The sequence below is a fragment of the Opisthocomus hoazin genome, chromosome 7 (genome assembly GCF_030867145.1).
Source record: "Opisthocomus hoazin isolate bOpiHoa1 chromosome 7, bOpiHoa1.hap1, whole genome shotgun sequence".
In the NCBI taxonomy this organism is placed as follows: Eukaryota; Metazoa; Chordata; class Aves; order Opisthocomiformes; family Opisthocomidae; genus Opisthocomus; species Opisthocomus hoazin.
Window position 1 is genome coordinate 3000496 of NC_134420.1, and position 22852 is coordinate 3023347.

At 43.0% G+C, this 22852-nt stretch overlaps 1 protein-coding gene across 10 annotated transcripts in view; it reads left to right on the forward strand.

Annotated features, from left to right (window-relative positions):
- The window catches only part of ABTB2 (ankyrin repeat and BTB domain containing 2), a 155381-nt gene that overhangs the window by 91875 nt on the left and 40654 nt on the right, over positions 1 to 22852 (forward strand). For 9 of the 10 annotated variants that reach the window (XM_075427501.1, XM_075427507.1, XM_075427506.1 and 6 more), the window contains 2 exons: positions 15354 to 15500; positions 18208 to 18418. In XM_075427501.1, the coding sequence (XP_075283616.1) occupies positions 15354 to 15500; positions 18208 to 18418 (358 nt within the window). The remainder of the gene's footprint in view (positions 1 to 15353; positions 15501 to 18207; positions 18419 to 22852) is intronic. The other variant, XM_075427500.1, reaches the window with a different exon arrangement.

Consider the following 22852-nt stretch of genomic DNA (forward strand, 5'->3'; position numbering starts at 1 on the left):
GAGCATCCGTCTTCAAGTGTGAACCAAGAAAGCTCATGTGTGAGAACTTCAAATTCTGGAAGTTTTAGTAAGAGATGTTCAGTGCCCTAAGAATCTTAAGATGTTTGAAAAACAAGCAAACGCCGCTTCCCTGCCCTGAACAAAAGCTAACAAACAAAACCTCACCCAGCCAACCGAAAACGAACCTGAGGAGTAAAGAGAAGTCTTTATTTCTGGTGACAGGTAGTAAGTTTAGAGGCAGAGAAGTGGACTTGCCCATGGTCCCTAGCAGAGCTAGGGAGACAACCCAGACCTCCTGCAAAACCATTTCTCCCTGCCTGTTGTACCAAGCAACTTGCTAATTTGAGAGTAATATCATTCCAGTTCTCAGGCTATCTAGGCTGATGTAATATTTTGGCTGGAATCAGGTGGATCATAATAAATTTTCTGGAACCATTTCCAGTTCTCTTTTTCTTTTCTTATAAACAAGTTCTTGCACTTGGCAAATTCAATTTGTCTCAGAATGCCAAAACTATGAAGAAGTTTTCTACTAATTTCTGAAAGTAAGTCTTTTACTGTTTTCTCTAAAAGCAGAAGAGATAAATTTAGGGGATCCTACTGGATTTATGATGTTCAGTATTTTGGCAGTTTCTATTATTTCTACAAGACATGATGGCAATATAAGGGTGTGATTTTGTGGCAGCTTAAGCCAAACTAAACTGGGGTTGCTGCAGTCTCAGCCATCCCCCTTTACTGCCAGGCATGTTCCCATTGCCTCTTTAAGCCTGCACTTGTACTTCTGTATTTATACAGTGCTTATGCTGGGGCAAGGAATTGGTGTGACCAAAGCTAATCCTATTCAGAGAGAAGGTATAGCAAAAAAAACCCAAACCACACACATCCCTCTGTTTCCTTGAAGCATCTTATGATACAACTGCACAAATACCAATTCTGATAAAAACAGAAGCCGGGAACACAAAGCTTGTGGTCGAAGTAGAGAGGCAGGAGCACAGCAGCTCTAATATTGGAGGTAGTTCAGGGAAGTCTGAAATCATTGTAGGGGGTAATGAGAGTATGAAGCCTTCAGCTCATTTTTAATGCCCTAGGTCTCTTTGAGAGACTACCTCTTATCTGTGTCAGTCCTCATGGAGTGGGTAATGTGGAGATGTCTGGGTGCCATCTGGCCTGAAGCATGTGATGAGGATGATCTTTCATCAGGTCAGCTCTTCAGAGAGGGTGAGAGGTGATTCAGTCTCCAGGCAAAGATAACAGGTTAGACAAGTGCCGGTCACCTGTGGGGTAGGGTGATGCGAGAGCTGTGATTTGAGTAGCCCATGCTGTTCGCACTGCAGATCCTGAGCAAGCTGTGAGATAAAAAGGGATAAAAAATTTGTATTTATTGACTGGAGTGTCCAGGCACCTCATTGAAGACATTACACAGAGGCTCATGTTGCAAACACAAGAGAAACGTTGCTTTTTTTTTTTGACAGTTTTGGACAAGTAATAGACAAGTCTCTTGCATCTGGGAAATGAGAATAGCAGAGGCTGCGATAGCTGCAGGACGTATTTCCTGCTCTCAAAAGCTGCAGCTTTTGCCAACTGTCAGTGACACAATGGATTTTTAAACACTATGTGATATAGCTTTAGCTACTGCATATAGCCAAAACCGAGAGGTTTGGGCTTGACTCCTCCTGAAGTTTTCTCTGTGCATACCAATTTTTTTGCTGTCTTCTGTTTTTTGCCAGCTTTGATCCAAACTTACGCTTTTTGATGCTGGCTTTTATAGTTTTATATTCTAGCAACATCACCGGATACTGAGAAAGCTTTTCCGTCTGATCCCTGGCTAAAAGAGTACTGTCTGTGACCTGCTGGTTTACTGGTAAAAATGGGAGAAACTTAAAGAGGGAACAGAAGAAATCTCTCTCCTGTACTCTAGAGATAGTTTGGTGGATGCTGTAGTGACATTCCTCAAGGTGAGCTGGAGGAGACGGATTGCTTACGCCTAAGTGAGACACCCAGCATAATACAAATAGAGTAACAGTGCAACTGGAGCTCAGGATTCCTGCTGGCTTTACACAGCACAGAGATTTCCACATTAGTTGCTGTCAGCATGGAGACCCCTTGACATTATTAGGTCAAAGAAAGGTGCTAATCCATCACAGAAAATGGCTCAGCACTTGATTTATATTCATTTATCTTCGCTCTGCACAAATGCTTTGTTCCTTATCCTTCTTTGAATCAGGCCAGCCTAATATATTGGCATCTCAATCATCATTTGACTCCTACTGAGATGAAGCAGCAGTGGCCGGGCCTGCAGGGCCGTAACAGTAAATCAGTGATTTATTAGTAAGAATAGGGCAGGAAGGTGAAGAGGATCTTGAAGAAAATAGGTAGTTAGAGGATGGTAACATTTTTCTGTTCGTGTTTGATTCTTCTGTCCTGAAGAACTGTAAAACAGCAAAACCAAACCAAATACCATCAGGTTTGAAAGCACGTTTTTAAAAAATTGATTCCCTTATCTTTGTGTCTTATTATGGTGATCTTGAAATTAGCCTGCAAAGGTGCACGTGGAAACGGACGGACTTTGCCCAGATAGCTACAGCGGCTATCGGGTTCCATCACTATGAAGAAGAGGCAAGTCCAGCGCTGCTGGATCACCCTTTGTTTATTGTGCTGCTTTCCAGGGAACGAGGTGAGGGGAAGGGAGGCAAATTATATCGGGAGTTAAAGGATACAGGGTGTTATTAGTTCCTCGAGACCCTGAAAATCTTTAGGAAAAATAAAATATTTCCAAGAAAAGAAAGCAGAAGTGGCTCTGATTTATTGGACTGTTTTCCAGCGCTCTCCCATTCTTTCACGAATTCCTTCATCAGGGAACATTTGGGGGTTTTTTCCTATTCCTTTCCCAGCATGCTTCTTCCCATATATCCATTTCCAGCCTCTCCGAGTCTCCTGTGTGCTCCTTTCCCTTCCCTGTTACAGTTGTATTTCTTTTTGGGGAAAAAGAGGGATCTAAAGTAAAATCTGAACTCCGGATAAGTCTACATTGTGGAGCATCTGGGTTTCAGATCCAAGTGATGCGTCCCATCTCCTATTCCAATCTTTACTCCTATCTGCATTTTGAAATTCCCAAAATGAAACTGCAGTGTAGTCTGGTTTTAGCCTTTGCCTGCTTGCCCTTTTTCAACAGAACAGTCTCTCATTTGAACTGTTGCTTCAATAATTTGGTGGAAGGAACAGAGTGCCATTTGAGGAGAAAAGTATTCTTAGATTGTTGAGCCTCCCCAAATCTGCATCTTCTGTAATTGAAGCTTTTGCTTTCCTCCATGACAAATTTTAAAACCCTTCTAAGACATTTTTTTTTTTCTTGGCAATAGTCAAAGCTATTAATGTTACTAGGATATAGTGGTTGCATACAAACAGCTGGACTGAAAAAGTGATTACTTATGTGGTATGGGATTATTTATGTGGCATGGACCCTTGCTTTTTAAGTACTTCCATGCTGTGCTTCTCTGCTACACAGCAGTAAAGATGCTGCACGTTGCCATCGGAGAGAAAATCGCAGTGTAGAGCAAGATATTCTGGGTTCAGCAGAGAACAAACAACATTAAAAATATGAGTTTTATCTTATAGCCTAATGAATACAGAAGTTTTATAGATAGAGGTAATACTATGATAATTTATTAAATAAAAAGGTTTTTCCAGCTGTGTTATTTTTTTGTCAATGAAAGGATCTTCCTCTGAGAGACAGTTTACCATTATTTTCCTAAGAGTTGTTGGAAGATTCCCTGTAACCTTAATCTTTACCACCAGCATGTGACATGCTGCCGTAGGAATACCTTCCCATTTAGGAGCAGTCTTGTTCGTTGTTGGAAATGGGTGCTGGCTGAAAAGGCAGAGAAGAATGCAAAAGGATAATAGCTGCCAGCTTGTGTCCTTCCTCAGGTCATCTTCTCTAGCAAGTGGGTGGCTATGGTCCTGCTGTTTGAATAGCCCCTGACTATGACCATGGGCAAGTTATTTTAGCACAGTATAATTCAAGATTACTTGAAAGATAGCTGACTTTCTGATTTTGAAAGGTACGTAGAAGAACAGGCCGCACGGTCACAGAGAAGCGGGTAGGCACTCCAGAGTTTGTTTCCTACACCTCAGGTCTCGCGGGCTTTGCCAGCAGTGATGGGGATGAGGCCAAGCTGCTCATCGGGCAAAAGCGTGAGAAATGCCGCTTTCTTTTGCAGTTAGCAGCAAGGGTTCCACAACATTAAAAGAAAACTATTTTGGTTATCTCACTGGTAGAAATGGTGGGTGTGAAATCACAACGTTATTTTTGCTTATTGTCTGTGAGAACAACCACTTCTGGTTTTGGGGTGCTGGCTGCGCTTTTGCCAAAGCTGCTCTGGCACACGTGTGCTCACCCTCTGAGCTCCCCGGTGTTATTCCCACTGAGGACACTGTCAGCATCCCTGTAGGTGCGCAGGATTGTGAAGCACTGAGAACCTGTCTTGCTCTAAAAAAATACATTCCTTTTTACTTCTTTCCTGTTTTTTCATTATCTCACCTGAAGGAGGTCACCTCTACAAATAATTACAATCCAAGTGTCAAGAAAATAATTGCGTGCTACGAAGTGATGTAATTGGAAACTCACCTGTGAGAAAGCTTTAAGAAGATAGCACACTGCCCAAATCAGTTGAGTTGAAGGGTTGAATCCATTGCACGTACAGAGCATGGGTGTAATAAAGATATCAAAATGTATTTTGCCTGTTTAAAAAAAAAAAGCAAATTACAAGACTGACATTCTAATTTTCATCCTCTACACAGATGCCATGTTAAAAAATGAAAGCATGTGGTAGTGTTTCCAGATTCTTCAGAGAACCGTGCCCATACAGTCTGAGCACCGTAAAAATTGCTGCTTTTTATGCTTATGCAAAAAAGATGCTGTTCTGGAATAAAAATATAGGCAACCTGGTTTTATTCTGAGTTATAAAACAATGCTGGGGATCCATTAATCTGAGTGGTTTCCTGACCAAGTATTTAGATCTTAATGTAAATGTCTATAAATAATCTAGTGGCAACAGTGTTCTTTTGAAAACAAAATTCAAAGAGGCACTGTTTGAAAAGTGAATTCTTGCTTAGGGCAGTTATATTTAGGGCTCTAATGGAAGTGTACAAGTTATGCTTTTTATACAAACTATAAATGGCTACAACCAAGAGACTTAGACTTTGAAATGCGTTTGGCACTTAGGCAATGAGAGGGACAGGCCAGAGCCTTGTAGTGGAGTCGTCGGGGGATTTTTTTCTGCTCACTTTACAAGTGTTTCCAAATTCTTATAGTGTTGCTACCCCTAAAGAGTACATTCAGAAACAGATATTGTATCAACTCTTGTTCATAACTGGTGTTGAGCCTTGAAAGGCTGAATCCTGGGAAGAGTACAAGCCTGACAATGATGAGCACAGGGGGGCAAGAAAGAAGAATGCAGATGCAGAAGTAGAGAGTAAAATAGGTGCCAGAAACCAGAGTGAGCGGTGTACATCATGGAAGAAAGCCAAGCATGAATATAGATGGTAGGAGACGGTCCTTTAGTACCCCATGTGATGTGGGAAATAGGCTAAGGTGTTGCAAAGACAGAGGGCAAAATTCAGTAGTCAGTGAATAAGTGGAATTCCTCAACTCCAGTTCTGAGTCTTTAAACAAATTGGTCATTGTTGAAAAGCTCTCCAGGATGCTTTGATGTGAGGAAACAGAAAGTTGCAAAACACTTATCATTAGTAAGAGAATGATTTACGGTATTGTGGGGAAAAAAACCTGCCAAATACTTCCAAGTGTTTGTTTGAGGAAATAAAAATTAGGAGTAGCTTCTGTTCTGAGACAGAATTGTTGCTGGTCTTTAGCGCTATCAAAATACTCCTAGAGAGTAAACCCTGTCTAACGGCGCACGTCAAACACAAACATTGTTATCTGTATGGTGGAGATTTGTGTTTGTACTCATCCCAAAAACCTGCGCTCACTAAAGCTGCTATTGGGCTCCAGGCAGTTCTGGGGTAAGAATGACAAAGCTTGTGATTCATCAACTACTCATGCACGTAAATGCTGGTGTGAGCAATTTACTGTAGTTACACTGACAACAGTATTGGAGAGTAAACGCTAGGTATCAAATCTACAATATACTGTCTCTTATTTTTTTTGGTGAACTACCCAGGATATACCCGCCTAAAGTTTTGTGTTGTCTGGCCAGTGACTCAAAACCTGAATCATTTTGTCTGCAGGCATGGTATGCGTGTGATCATCCTAGTGAGACTCCAAACCTTGCCCTCTTGAGGTCGGACTTTATGGTCTCAGGACTGCGCTGTGTTTCACTTAGATAAAATTTCAATCTTATATTGAGTGACATGCATATTTCACCCTGACAAAATCAAAACTGCGCAGCAGAGGGCCGGTGTTGCTGGCAGCTAATGGAGACAGTCCTTGGGTTGTCTAAAAAAGATCAGTCCTTTAGGAGCAGTAGTTTGGTTACTCCTGGGTTCCTATTTCCTCATGGCTTTTTTAAAGTAAGTGTAGAATAAACAGCTTTTATGATGCTCTGATATTTTAAGTCATTAACTGATGTAATTGCCATCTTGATGTTTATTATGAAGTGACTACAGTTTCTAAAATTTTATTTTACTGTTTACTACAGCCAGGAGAGTCTAATGAGAGTAGATTTTATCAGGCCAAGGGCTCACCTGTATGAAGAAGGTGATGGGCAGGGGTCATGTAGAATAAGCTCTTTCAACAGATGACTCTGAAGTAGCTGCAAAGGGATTGCATGGGACTGTTCTGGAGGACTGCCCTCGTCAGATCCTCCATCGAGACGTTCCCTAAGAAAAGGAACTGGGAGTGACAGAGGATATAAATTTACTATCCTCTTGGTGTTTGGCAAGCATACAGATCATGGGATGTATAAATAGAAGAATTGAACGCAAGTGAAGGGCGGTCATTATGGGATGTACAAAGAGCTTAGTCAGACCACATCTGGAGAACTGGGCCTGATTCAAAGACCATATTTCAGGAAGGACAGTAAACAATAAGGAAGGGAGTAGAAGTGGGTATTGTAGAGACCATGGGGGCTCTAGCTGGTGCCTGCAGTTTTGTTAGACTTATGCTGCAGTCCCACTGGTTTCTCCAAATGAAGGTGGGTTTACTGTAAAAGCACCTAAATTGGAGACTTCTAAAGAATTCCAAGGGAATGGAGAAAGTGATACAAACCTCTTCTCCGTAAGCTTTCTAATCCCCATGGTAAGGCTATGAAAGGACTCGGTGTTTCTGGAGTTGCTGCTGTTGTATCTCTCTCTCTCTTTCTCTTTTTAAAAATAAGGGGTTTTTTTTTAGCTTTCATATGTTGTTGCTTGTATATATATATGTATTGTTTCTTCTTTATAATTTCTTATGGTATTTTTGCTATATTTGTTAGAATAATTGTCCCAATATTGTATCCACATCAGAATCTCTATTAGTCTTAAATCCATTTTGCCTTTCTTCACCCTCACAGTTGGGTAAAGCTTCTCTTCTTGGGTCATAAACTCCACTGAGGTGGACTTGAACATTGTTGTGTTATTGTGTCCTTTCACCTGAGAAGCTGCTGTGTCTCGGGAGAGTTTTGGGAGTGTTGAAGGTAAAAAGGGCTATGTAAACGAAAGATGGGCTGTTGCTAAGGGACAAAAAATGTACTGTTAACACATACAAGAAATGGGGACACTGATGAGATGTTAAGTAGCTTGAAGGAGTAAGATGAGAATGAGAAGTGAAGCAAGAACGCTGCTTCTGTCAGACTACCCTTAACAGGAATGAAACAGTATCCACATTTTCCAGATAAGTGAATTCAGACACTGAGTAAACTGGTCAGGGTTTACACAACTAATTAATGCTAAGTCTGCTTCCTGTTGGACCACAGTCATTTTTCTGGTTTTGTATTTCTTTCACAGTGTTTGTAATCTATTTATACCGAGCCTCCTAAAACTTTCTCTCTGTTTTTTTCATTTATATTTATAGCCCAATATGGGGTTTTCTCTTTAATGCACCTTGCTGGATCCTAAAAAGAATTGTCCTAGAAACATAGATGGTTTTATCTCTCAACCTAACATTGAAGTTTAGTGTGGGTCTTCGGCTGTTCTCAGGCCCTGCATAGAAGATCAAATGCCTGGGAAGCCACATGTGTAAAACTGTAATGATCAGCCTAGTTTTAAGGATGTACTCGTTGACATACACACGCTCCTTTGCAAAAGCAGTTGTAGTCACAGTACTAGGAAGCATTTACAGTTTATATTTACACATCATATTCTCTAAGGTCTTTTATTATGACATACGAAGTAGGTAGCACAGTTCTACAAACCTAGACTAAAACCTCGCAGTCATGCGATGTATTTAAAATCTCTGGGTCCAGGTTGTGAGAGCAATGGCTCTGTGTTGGCCAGTTTCATATAGGCAAGGTCTAATGGCACAGGGATTCTGAACTGGGACATCTGCACTTTGCAAAGAGCTGGCTCTGATGCATGGGCTTGATAGTTGTTTCTTCTCCTTTTGTCTCTGTTTCTCCATCTAGGAAATGGGAATGAGGACAATCACCATCTCATAAAAGCACTGATACCTTTTATCTTGCAAAGCGTGCTGCTGCTGCTGCTTAAGATAAAATTTGCTATGTTTTTTGGCAGTCATTACAATGTAAGCCAAGGATATGTTCTCTTGAGCTTGTGTTCAACTAAGCACTTGGGGCCAAGCCAGGGCAGTGGCTGTCCAGAAGACCACAGGGATATGGAAGTGGGATTAATGACTCAGTGAATACTGACTTGGTACTAAACCAAGGCCTTTCTCCTACGTTTATGGTCATTTAGAATCCTGTATATCACAGCTGGATTCAAATATAATAGTTCTTATAGATACTTCCTACCTTCTCCCTTCCAACTTCCAGCCCAATTTCACCATTTTCATAGCAAAAGTGAGGCAAAGTATGTCGACCGTTTGCAAGTGCAGGGTGAAGACAGGACACAGTTAGTTACCTAGGAGTAAGGAGGCCTTTAACTATTTGCAGTGACCCCCAGTAGGCTTCTGCTCTTTCTGCGGGAGTGCATACGGAAGGGGGGTGTTACAGCTCCTGTCGCACTGCAGAACTGTGAGCTCCACTGCTTTCAGCTGCTTCTGGACCACGAGGTGCTGCCGTGATCTGGACCCAAGAAAAGGGGGAGTGGATTTTGAGAGTGCTTTAAAACTCTGTTTTGGATATTTTGGTACTTCAGTCAAGCAATGCCTGTTGACACTGAGCTACGTGAAGGACCAGACTGCATGCTTTAAGACAACGCATCTGTGATAACATTCCTAAAGTCCAGGCAAACTGCATTTTGTTAATTTGAAGGGGACTTTGTTTGTACAAGCAGTTAGACCAAGACTGGGGAGCCAGTGTGAGGGCTGTGTGAATCAGGCAGGTCTGTCCAGAAGCGTCTGATTAGGACAGCAGCACTTCGATGGAGAGATTCAGTTGAGCGCTTACAGAAGATTTAAAGATCTTCTCTCTCTGCTTGAAGCTCCTCCCTCTTCTGCTTTTCCTCCTGTTTTCAATTCCAGAATTACCGTTTAATGTGGATGCAGATACAAGCAACTGTGTTTAATTTTTCTTACTGCTGACAGGGACAAACTGAAAGAGATGCCTGCCTGCTTTATGGCAGAAGCCACATTATTTTCCTATATGTTAGCAATTATATGCATTGTTTCCTGATCACAAGTCTTTCTCACATTCTGTAGCATGACTGTAGCTGATTATAGAGCCTGATGTGTTTAGATTTGAGTGAGTTATATCAGAAACACTTTGGTTGCCTGTTTTTTGGAGAGTGGGGAACGTTTGTTTATATTCTGCCAGAATGATCCTGTCTCATTTCATAAAATAAAGGAGGGCTGAGCTTTCCTAGCTGCGGTAGGTCAGCAAGAAGAAAACCGAGCTCCAGGAACTGGCATTCATTCTAGGTGGTGCTCTGTACTCGGAATTGATTGGCAAGAGGGAACTGCATGGGATTGTGTTGCTTGGGAGAATGGGAAACAAAAAACAAGGAGAGCCTTGAATGCTCCTTGCCATGAAGAATTACAGGACTTTGTACGAGGTGACAGCTATCCTGATGTCACGGCCAAAGTCCAATGTGGGAACTGCGATTGCAGTTGGAGAAGGTTTTTGACGGGTCCATTGAAATCAGTGGGATTTGGCTGTTTGCTTCAGCGTAGTCAGGTCACCACCATCTGCCTGCAAAATTTTGGCCTTCCAAATCACAGCTCAGTTCGCTGGGATCAGCTATTGTTCTCACCTCGCTGAACATTTCATATGGAATTTATCACAAGCCAAATATTGCAAAAGTACGGTGATGCTGGAGACCAAGACAATTTTTTCTTACTTGGTTTCCTAATACATTTTTGTAGCATATTCACAGCAGTTCTGATTTTGCATATGTGGTGTTTTGCAGTATTAGGGGCTTTTAGAAACAATTTCTAGCATATAAAGACACTCCTGAATTTTCTGAGGGCTTTTGTTTCTGGTGGGTTTTGCCAAATCAATACTTGTTTCGTGTTGTGCTAATTTGTATTATGGTGGTGACCAGTAATGATCAGCACTGTTTTAGGTGCAATGCAAATACAATACACAGAGAGAATCCTTGCCCAGAGAACCTGATTTTACTCTGGCCAAAGGGAGAAATCAATATACATTGTATTGACTTTACTAGGTCTATTAAAAAAAAAAAAAGGCACTTTTTCTGTGTCATTAGTTTACAGTGTATACTCCTGTCCTAATTATATTCCTGATTCTGTGCCTAACCTGGCACGAATACAGCCAGTACATTTCTGAAATCAGGGATTTCGTACCATGGGCGATTTCCATGAGGAATCCCAGACAGCAGAATTCGAGTGCTTTCCAGACAGGTTTACTTGGCCCTTTGCCACCTGTGAGTGGCCCCATCTTAACCTCCAGATATCGTGTAAGTGTTTGAAGGTCATCAAATGGCTCGGGAGTTAATCGCTAGGAAGTTGTCTCCCAACACGAAGGATTTAGATTAAACTAGAGGAGCACAGAGAAAATCATTACAGCGAGGTAGCAATGATGGCTGGACTTTTGTCATGAATGTAACATGCAAACAGCATGAAGTGTGAAGATAACATGGGTACTTTAAAAATGTTTTGAAGTAAGGTTTTCAAACTTTCAAATCTCAAAATAAAATTCAGGGAAAAGTCTGCATTTGCTTGTATCTTGATATCAAAAGAGCGGAGCTTGATGTCAGCCTCTGAATTGCCCCAGGACATTCAGAGAGGGCCCCAGGGTTCCTTACAGAAGGTGCCTTGCTGGCGGGCTGGACTGAGTGCCCAGCTCGGGGAAACCAGGCAGGATTTTGCAGAGCCCTGCTCCTGGGAGCAATCACATTGTAGCCAAAGCTCTCAGCAGAACTGCTGCACCTCTCCAAGCAGAAAGATGTCCAAGGGTGTGAGCAGACTTTTCCCTGGACCTAGCTCAGCCTGTGGAAACATTTTCAGTTGCTGTTAAAAGGCATCAAGTTACAGACAACAATTTCAAAATCTTTAGGCACGCAGAATAATTTGAGTTTAAGGAACTGCTCAACTGGAATTCCACCCAGTCGTGACTGCCTTTTAAGATCGTTGGCAGCAAGTGCCCATGAACGGGTTTCGTATATTAACAGAGGTAGAATAAGTATGCCTTTACTTCCAGCTGTCATTTCAAAGACTATGGAAATATCAGAAACAAATTCTTAGCCAGCCATGCCTTAATCGCAGCGCTACAAACGTGCTTTCAGTCGGCCTGCTGCAGGGTGTTGTCTCACGCCGTTCTAGAGAGGTGACTTCTTCGCTCCTTGTGCTCTTGAGGTTTGATCTAAGCCATGTTCAAATTAATGGGCTCTCACTAACTTCACCTGGGCTTGGATCCTATACTTAAAATCTTGGTTAACAGAAGAGAAAATAGTTGACCAGAACTCTGGGATACAGCCAGGGGTGTGTAGGAAACACAACGCAGCCCTCATCAGAGAAGAGATTGTAAGAACAGGGCTGTGCACGCCTGAATGGTTTGTTCCCGCACGGTAATTCCGTGCTGTTTCACATTGTTGTTTTGCAGGAAAAACACATTCTTGAACGTCAGGAAACAAATTGGCAGTTTTAACGTGATTTCAAGCAGAGAGTGTTTTGGCATGAATTGATTTATCTCAATCACGGTCTGGCTTATTTAGCCAGCCATGATTAAAACCAGTGTTGCCACAGAGATAGAAATAAAGAAATGTGAATGCCAGCTAGAAACAGAAATTGCTCCTATGGTTTATATCATTATAACACCTTTCGACTGCAGATTTCTTGATTTGGGTGGGAAGAGAGCAGGTACCGTGATTTGGGGTACAAGTAGTCATCACAATGCAGTTGTCTCTGTAATCAAATAATGTTTTTTTTAATTGGTATTAAAGATGTTCATAATTATAATACCAGTGGGCAGAGCTTGACTGCAGATGTCCTTGTGCCTGAATTTCTGATCCGAAGAGCAAAGATGATGCTCTCCCAACTCTGTGCAGTTACTGGAAACATATCGGAGAGGAAATCCTGATTAGTGTGCTGCAAGACATAAGAATTGTGGGGTATGTTTCTACCTTGCTGCCCGTTCGGTCACTGCTCTCCATCTGCCTCAAGAGCAGTGTCGAGAGATGCGTTTTCTCATTCCCAGGCCTGCTCATGCCTAGCGAGACCTGCCAGACGTGGGGAGCCTTTGTGAAACCTTACAGAACGAGAGCTCGATTCATACCCCGTTGCCATCCCGGGGGAAATCCCCGGTGGCATCATCGGGCTTTGGCATTTGGCCAGAGTCTTGGTAACTTCATTATTTCTCTGTCATTCAGAGACGGTGTTCCTCAGCCCTGCCGAGGCAGGTGAGAACATAAAGCTTGTTCACAACTATCTGGTGTGCATAATTTTTCCAAAAGTAGATAAATCATCCCTGTTTCCTCTTACCCACAGCACCTGGCAAACTGTTAACTAAAAAACTGAGAAAATGTTGTATCGTTTGTGAGCCAGCTTAAATCATTCTACAAATCTTTATTTTTAGTTCCTTGCTAGAAAGCAGAACCAACTGAAACTGGCGGGCAGAGGAAATGTGCCCCTTTTTTTTTTTCTCTGCCTGGCTTAGTAATGTAACTGCTAGTTTCTGTTTTCACCTCTGTAGAATTTTATGCCTCTATTTGAAACTTTTGACAAATCAGTCTTATTTTCGTTCTCCCTCTTGCCATAAATTCAATCCATATGTCTTTAAAACATCCTTTCATAGCTTTGACATGGAAAAGGAAGTGGCTTAGGCTCTGTATAGGAGGCTACAGTGTATTTAAAGCAAGCTCTTCTACTTTGCATGCATCGCTTCTGTTAGCTCTTAAAGCCTCGACTTCCGAATTATTCAGGTTACAGAGGGCATTGGCAGAGTTTTCTCCATTGACTAACAGTGATGTACAGTGAAGAAGCCCAACAGGATAAATCGTTCCCTTATCCTCAAGATATCCAGGAAGTTTTTGATGCAACCCTTGGCTTTACCACCAAGCAGGATGCAAAGAGGATGTGAAAAGGGTAGGAGAGATCAATTCAGCATAAAATTTCAAAAGAAAGCAGCAAGACAAAGAAACAAAGGTTTTGCACAATGCGCTGCCGTTCAGCTGGCAGGGTTTTGTTTGACAAGAACACACAGCACCTACGTGACAGGAGGTCACTGCAATAGGAGTAAAGTATCTCCACATCTAAGGCTGAACCGGGGTCAGAAGGTGAGGGTGGGAAGGAAATGTGGGTCTAAGCTGAAATATATTGGTAGGGCTGTGCCTGGATCAAAGTTGAAAAATCAAAATTACAGGATGCAGCAGGGTGAGAGTGCAGGCACTCGTGGCTGTTAAGCGTCCTTGGCTGAAATCGCGGAAAATTTGGGCCGGGGTATGCTACTAGCATTGCAGGATAGATCCGTAATTAAAAATATGGTAGCAGCTGAACGCGACTGAAAATACAGTGGGACCAAGAGTACAGAAGTCTGGCTGAGTGGACTGCAGAAGGCTTTTCAGAGTCCCCTTGTGGTGGATGCAGCATCACGCTGTGTTTTGTCGGATCCACACCCCAGGATCTGCTCTCCTACCCCAGCCTCAGCCACGTATCCATGCTCTCCAGCTCACATCAGCTCTAGAGGTCCCATTCCCACCCTTCCTTCGGTGCCACACAGAGCAATCATGTAGCCAAAGGGCAACAAAATCCAGCTCACTAATTTGAAGGGAAACTATTCAACGAATGGTTTTCTGGGAGGAAAGCAGGGGAGACAAGATTTTTTTGGATCTCTGTGTTGTATTGACTTGCATTGTGGCTGCAGATCTGCCGTGCTCAATCCAAGATAACGGGTGAAAATGATGACTGGGGGAAGGTGAATGCCCCTCCAGAGACCACCTGCATCTTAACGTGGAACTGTATGTCAAGTTTTTTGTAGCAGCCCCAGTCTCCGCTACCATTCCCAGCCAATTCACCGGAATGGTCTGTAATTTGCCAACAGTGCAAAGGAGTTGTAGGGATATGTGCAAAGTGGGGTGGGGTCCCAATAACAACTGCACAAAGCTGCTTGCAAATCCGTCGTCGTGTTCAGTTCCAGGGCGTTAATGCTCATGTGTGTGCAAGAAGATAAAAAGGAAGGAGCGTGTGTGTGGTAAATGCATGTGTGCAATGTAATTATCTTTCTAATCTCTCTCTCTCATATAGAAGGGTCATTTAAAGAGATGAAAACATACTCAACCTCAAAACTTGTGGGTGTAGTTTGGCTTATCCAAAGGTTCGCACATGTAGAAACCACAGTCTGCACATTTGAAACTGCATGCAGGTTCAAAGAACTGGCAGAGCCCCTGTTTTTGTTTTCAGAGTTGCAAAGATCGCAGCTACCGTTTACCTTAGATGGACTTGAGGTTATCTTCCACACCTTTAAAAATCAAGCCCTTATATCTGGTGATCTGCATACAGCTGTTCCAAAGCAAGCTGTGTGTGCACAGCTGAGTTGTTGTATAAACAATAGTAGAGACTTCGCTAAAGCTTTTCATCTGGTTTTATCTCAACTGCAATTTGTTTCTAGTTTTTGAAGGCTGTAGAAACATCCAGCTTTGCTCCCTAGAGCCTAGTTTCACTGTTTCAGCCATTCCAATGGTATTTACAGCACGGTTTGATTTTATTTGAACTATTCAGATGACCTTGAGTCCCCAAGAAAGGCGCAAACTTGTTCAGGTTCCCTGTCTCTCCTGTCGGTAGAGGGACTTGCTTTTCCACTCGCATGTCTTCACTTGTGACAGCACTGTTTTTTGGCTCTCGTCCCCAGGTGTGCTGTCTCTGCCTGCCTACTTTAGCCCCTACAACGATGGCTCTGTGTGCAGCGATGGACGGGCTGATGCTTACGCCCAGCTGGAACTCCGGACTTTAGAGCAGTCTCTGCTGGCAACTTGCGTTGGAAGCATCTCTGAACTGAGTAAGTTTCGGATGTAGCTGAACGTGGGTTTCTTTCAGTGAAGCAGGAGAGCCAGTGCCTCCACTATTGAGGTCAGTGGGAACATTGCCATTGTTGACAGCATGAGCAGTGTTTGGCTAACCTTATGTAAGATTTAATTGTCTTGTGGTGCTGTTTATGAAAATCAGGTTTTCATTAGACTACTTTATATTTAATTTACTGTAGAGATGTGTAAGATGTGGCTTCTCTAGCCTTTCAGTAGTTAGTGGCATTAGTGCCAGCAGAAGGTGGATGCTTTTGCCTGGATGCCTCTGGATACTTTCTTGTAGGTTTGTGGAAGACAGCAGTGGCACCTCCCTCAGATGGCGAAGAGGGTTCTCTGTGGTTGTGTTTGTGCAGCGGCAACGTCAAGGGTGCAGGATATTCAAGGAAAATCTTTTTGGTTACTTAAAAAACAAAAAGTGGAGGGGAATAAAATATCTGAGAGCACTTTGGTAACAAAAACCTGTTCAAAATCTTCTTCTTTTAATGCTAACTAAATGAAATGTTCCATTCCTAGACTACTTGCAAAGCCCCTTTTAAGTAAACAAAAATGATTTGTGTTTTCCTGGTCTACTTTTCCTTTGCAACATTTCTGCTGGCATCACTTTCTCAGTCCCCACCATCTGAATGCTAATGAATGTCAGGGCCAGCAAGGAGTTTGTGGGTTTCACCATTTATTTTGCAACCTGCCTTAATTTGAGGTTTTCAAATTCCTTTAACACACCTCTATTTATTCTGGAACACAAGAGAACATTTGTAGCATGGGCCTAAGATTGAATATAGCTTCCTCCCTCTCTTCCCCCATCCCTCCTTTGGCCAGCTTGGTCGTTACATCTAGTGAATAGATCTCCTGATACAGTTGCCTACTTTTTTTTTTTAATGTTGCTGTACATGGCCAGAAATATAAAGAGAGTGAGTGTGCAAAGGAGAATGAACGTTATTCTGAGCTGAAAATTTGAATTCCAGATGCATTTCTGCTGTAACTGTGTGGACTTCTGCGTTAGTACCAGCGCTAGAGGATTCATGATATTCTCGTAAAATGTTTAGGTCCTGGAGAGTCAGGAGCTACTGAAGTGGAAAGGCAGAGATGTTGGAAGGTTTTTCCATTCTGAAGTGGGTCCTTAAACTGAAGGTGCTGTGCAAGAAACGAGTTGCACAGCTTTACACTGCAAACTGAGATTTTTAATACTCCATCGATCTGAACCACTAATAATGTTGTCACGTGGAGATACACAGTAGCTTTGTGGGAGTTTCTCCCTAACCCATGTACCACTGGAACCCCACGGGTTCAGCCGGAGGTTGTTTGGCAAATTCAGTGTATTACGTTAGATATAAATGAACAAATAATAACTTCCGAAGAATTTCAGAGGGAAGTGTGACAAACTCGTATGTGGCGCAGCTAAGTTCAGGGCGCTTTCTCAGGAACCAGCTTTGCGATGGGGCGACTATTTCAGTTCCATCCTTTCCCAGTATTGTAACTGTAGGACACAATAGAGCAACGTTTCCCGTGAGAGTTTTAGGGGACTGTAAAACATCAAGCAACAGAGGATTCTCCCAAGGAAAAAATAGATCCTAGCTATGTATAGTAATCTGTAGTAATCGTTCAGCTCACTGGTGTGGTAGTCACACTGCTGGAAGATGCAGTGTCTGAAGCATTTATTGCAAAGCTCCTGAGAGTTTGTAATGCACCACAATAAAAGGAGAGTAAACAGGGTGTGCCCAAGGCAAGCTTATTACACGAAGACCAGCTTTATGTGACTGCATAGCTGCTGTCTTGGGGTCATTGCTCTGTGAACTTGGTAAAAATCTAAAGTCTTAAAATCCTTTCTGAGTAGAAACCATGTAATATACATCGCCATCTTCCAGGCCTCCTCAAGTCCACCAGTACTCTGACATACAGGCAGGTTGGCTTGAGTTCAAAGACCAGGAGGTCTGAGCAGCCCAGAAAGCTCCTGGATTGAGCTTCTTACAAGGCTCAGGGGCACACTTCTGGCACAGCTTGTGACAGTCAGCATGGTAAAACCTGGCTTTTTAATAAGAGAGTCAGGTCTTGTTGTTCTGGAGAAACCTGCAGCTAGAGTGAGAATGAGAGAAGCAGACCCCTAAAAGAAGGGATTTCTGTATTGAACATAGCATAATGGATTTGTCACGAGTGCCAGGTAAGAAGGTAGAATGTCATAACTCGGTTGAAAGAAATGGGAACAGTCTCATACAATAAAATGGTGATGCCGGCGATAGTAAAATATTTGTACTGGTGTTGCTGGCTTTGCCTTGGGAAAGCTATGCTCCTAGGTTGGGCAGTGGACATTTTGAAAAGATATTGGTAGTTTTTGTAGGCAGGCCAGAAGCTGGTATATGTGGTTGGAAAGAGGAGAAAAGCAGCAATAAAACAGGATAGAAAAATCACTGTAAAGCTGTTGTTCGGCGTGTATGGTGACTGAGAGAAGTTTCATTCTATATTTTCTAACTAAAACTTGTCATTTGAAAGAAAGTTAAATTTCCCATACAACAACCTGCAAAGTGGCAGCTTGAGGACAGCTTATGCCTTTGTGGAGGAAAAAGAATATGTGCACCCAGAAGACATTTCTTTTAGCTGCGAGAGATTTTGCTTAGTTGGAAAAGTGTACTTAAGAGGACTGTGGATGAATAGTAAAGAGATGCTTTTGTGTTCTTTCTCTTTGTGCAGGTGATCTGGTGTCACGAGCAATGCACCACATGCAGTGCTTGAACACCATCCGCCCAGGAATGAGCCCCATTCGGCAAACCCGGCAGCAGCAACCCATCTCCTGGTCCCCTGACGCTCTCCACACCCTCTACTACTTCCTACGCTGTCCTCAGATGGAGTCCATGGAGAATCCCAACCTTGACCCTCCAAGAATGACCCTGAACAACGAACGGTATGTAGCTCAGCCAGCTGTTGGTAGTTGGGGACTTAGGCTAAGCAGGTCTCCTTTTCTAGAGTAACTGCGCGTGCATGGGCAGCTCAGGCAGCTTTGCGGGATGCTACCTGTCAGGCATCAGTTATTCCTGCAGTCAGGCCAGATTATGTTGTCAGCCTTGCCAAGTTTACGAAGCCTTGGAATTGGAACTGGAAAGTGAGCTGTTTTTTCATGCAATCTTTCCGAGCGAGGCATATGCTGTATGCTGCCAACAAGGCTTGTCTAGAGACGCTGCCAAAAGTACATGTGGTTGCCTAAAGCAGTAAAGACCTGACCAAAGAAAATGCTACCTTCTGAATAGTGCCAATTAACCATTGTCATCATTCTCAGAAGAAGCAATGTCATTTGCTGTGGAGAGGTTTGAAGGGATTTATGAACATCCTTCATAACGATTGCTTCAGTTGATGCTGTGTGTCTGGTATAGAAAGAGATTTATATAGGAAGCCAGTAACTACACAGAAAATGCAGTGGGTCTCCTTGTCTTCTGCCAGCATCATAACTGACTCTGAAAGTAGGCCCATTATTAGAGTGGGTCAGAAATTTTCCAGCGGGATGTTTTTTCTGTTAGAAGCCTCCCTGATTTCCTTCCTGCCCAGCTCCTTGGCAGTCTGCCTGACAGGCTGGTGGCAGTGGAGAGCTGAGGAGTCCTCGGAGCCCTGGCCACAAGTTGAGTTGCTTGACAGGTCAGGCAGCTCCTGCTCTCCTGCTCCTCAGCTCAAAGGTGGACTGATAGCTGGCTGCCTTGCAGTTGCATCCTGCAGGGAGACCCAGGCCTCTCTGGACTTGTTAGGTTTCCCCAGTTTGAAATGCATATCCAATTGTGTATTTATTTCAGAAATCGTACCTAAATGGGAAATTCTGGTTTCTGATTATCCAGTGTTTATGCTAGCTTGCTCTTTGGATGGCTTTTAGCCTGCTGGACATCAGGCAGATGGCTCTATCCTGGCCCTTCCCAAAAGCAGCCTGTGGTTGCAAAGTTTTGTAGCATAGCAAGATGTTGAAGCCTGTTGTGGAGGCCACAGTAACAAAATAAAAAAGCAAGGGGTTTGTTGGACAGGTGAGCAGGGAAAGGAGAACATCTCTGCAACTCTGTAAATGACGTGGTTTGTTCTTCCCGCTTTGGGCTTCACTGTACTCAGCCCCAGCTTCTAAAGCTGGTATGAAATCATGGTATAGTACAAATAATTAATTCTTAAAATTCATTCTAAAAACCTGTAGAAGTTAGCCCTCTCTCTCTTCTTCATGTCCTTTTATGCACATATGGGATTATGGTGCTTTTTCTTCTGCTCCATGCTGGGTAGCCTGGTGGGTTTTTATTGAGACACTTCCTAATTGCTGTCAGACTGCACTTTTGTGCATTTCTGATGCTGCAAGTGAACCTCGTCTCGTGCAGACCTACACTGGCCTGCACCAAGGCTGCTGGCTGATTTCAGCAGCCCTAAAGCCTTCCTGTAGCTGCAGTTACCACCATTGAAACTGTGGCTGATGGCTTCATGGCCAGAGCCTGGCTAGTCAGCAGTGAGAAGACCTCTTGAGAATAACAGCAGATTGAACTGTCTCCTTTTAAGGCTCTTGAGTTTTCAGGCCAGGGTGCAGAAAAAACATACTGGACAGAAGGCAGCCTCTGTAATTTCAGTCTTGATAAGTTACTTCATGTCAAAGTAAACTTCAAAGGAGGAGAAAAAGATAAAGTGGTCGCTCTTGAGCTGCCTGTTCTGCCATAATATTTTGCATGTGGCTGGTCTGTGTAGCTGCCTCCGCTGGTCACTTGTTCGCATTTTCTCTTGGTTGCTGAACCATCTTTCTGTACTTTATTGCAGTTTGTGCTGGACCAGCTTCTTTCAGGTCTCAGTCTGGTGGGAGCTTGACTGTTTTACAAAGTATAAAAGATTGTCTTTCTGTTGATGTCTGATCCTCCCCAAAATTCTTTCAGAAAAAACCATCTGTGAGCAGAACTGTAGCATCAGAGAGAGGGAACCGATGTACACATGTGAAGAACCAAGAGGAATTAAGTGAGGTTGAATAAAATAGGAATAGGAGGAGGCACGGCTGCACAAGTCGGAGTCTGTGGGTAGCTCTGTTTTTCGGGCTCGTGAATCTCAGTCACATACCTAGTGCAAGATGGTTTATTTGCATTTCGTGTTTGCACGCTGTACGAAAAATGAGTTTTCGTAGGGCCAGATTCTGTAAAGTTGTACCACTAGTTCCCATGGTTGTACAGCTGAAGCTGCTAAACAGCTTGTATCAGAAATGTAGATTAAGCTTTCTGTTTTGTGTTGTGTTCTTTTCAGTACTCTCAGTCTAATGATGTTACTGCAGCTACTTGTTTTGTACACTGAGGATAACAAATGAGTTAAATCAGGAGTGCGGTTATCTCTCCAATTGCTCCCAAACAATGCTCTTCACATGGTTGGGAGTTTTTTTGGAATGCAGGCTGCAACTCTATTCTACTTTAAAATCCACACTAGATCCTATAATAGCTGCTGTAAGGGAAATTTCTGCCATTTTTTTTCAGACCAGTACTTAGCTGTAAAGGATATTAAGGAGGATACATAAAAAAGGAGCAAAAACTGGTGTTAGGAAAAGAAACCCCAGAACCTGAGGACTACCAGCTTAAACAGTTGGCTTTGAAAAGTTTAGGAAACCTGGAAATGAAATGAATACTGCCCAGCATATACCAGAAGTGAACATCCAAACCTGCCTTTCGTTTGCCCCAAGATGTATTTGTATGTGTCTGACTGTGTTGACCTCTGCACACTTTATTTATCATAACCAGTGGGATAAATATTGCTAGCAGCACTTTATACAGGAGATAGTTTACTCTTTCCTAGCTTAAGAGGAGAGACGGTTGAGGCTGTGCATGAGATGCCGGACTCGTGGCATGATAGATGAGGGTGCTGATTCACCTAATGTGACTTGGCAAAGCTGTGCAGCCCAGTTCTTTTATTCTTTCCTGAGCTGTGCTAAATCAACTGCAAATTCTGCATTGCTCTTTTGTGCATTGATTCTCTCTCTCTGGAATATACTTGTTTTGTGCACTGCAATCCCAGTTTATTTTCTACTGAAAATGTCTCGGTCACAAACAAGGACAATAACACTGACCTATTCTGCATTTGCTTGTGCTTCAGTTTCTAGGCTGTTATATAAATCCATCGGTATTGAATACCAATCTGAAATCTAGCAAAGAGATGGATGGCTGTTGGAGCTGCAGATCTGGTAAAACCTGATCTTGGGAAGATCTGTGAGCCACATTGATTCAGTGGCAGGAACTGCAGTTGCAGTTTTTCAGTACATCTAGAAACCTGCTGTCTACTCTCCATCTTACTTGGCTTTCTGTTGTCTGTGTGCTTTCCGTGTGTCACACTGCGATGCAAAGTGCTATGAAAATCATAACACTGTGAGGTCTGGAAAGTCTTTACTGTACTTCACTTCAACATGAAGGCAAGCATAGCATTCAAATTCTGAAACCATGCCTAATGGAGGGTTTCATATGCCATAAAGGGCTTTGAAAAACCTAGCCGAGCTTCTGAACATATCCTGCAGCAAACTGTGCAAGGTATGAGAACATATGCACTTGCACTTAGATACACAAGGCACCCCAACGAACAGAGCCAGTTTAAACCCATATAAGCGCTGCTTAGCTTTATCCATGCTAAACACTTTGGCAACCAAAGAGCTGAGGTGGGTGAACTGTAGAGTCCTGCAGGAATGGGGTGGATGTAGTCATCTCTCCAGAGCTTGGCAGATAGAGGAGCTTTCTGGTTTGGCCTCCAGCATGTGAATGATTTGGGATACCAATAGATTGAAACTCCGGAAAGTTTGTGGGTTGGTTATATCTGGTTCTGATACTTACCTCCAGGGGAAGGCACTGAAGCAGAAAAAGGAGAGGAGGCAGAGCTAGAGGGAAAGCACCCAGCTATCATAAGCAAAACATGTGAAGTGTTTCCACAATGAATGCAGCTGCTTGCTGGGTGACCAAGCCATGACCCACTTGGAACCCCAAAAATGACTGTTTCCTGCATGGACAGTAAACCATCTACTGTTTCATGTCAGGCCACCTGAGGAAGTATTTTGCAAATACAGAGTGCCACTTGTGCAATACTTTGGCAAAGGAATTAGACCCTGAGGTGAGAACAAGCTGCTTTACTCAGTAATGATGCACCTGACTGCCTGAAGGCGAAGAGCTGTCTGTGTCATCAGAGAGCACATCTGTCTTTGTTTCTGAAAAAAAGTGTCTCTGCTGGGCAGCAAGATCTTTTGAGTTTCTCAGAGATCATGGTCTGTATTGTGTCAGAGGTCAGACAATGTGTTTTTGGACCGTGAAGAGTGAGCAGACGCGTGGCACTCCCTCTCTCTCTGCTCTGTTCCTGCTCTGGGTTTTTTCCCATTGCT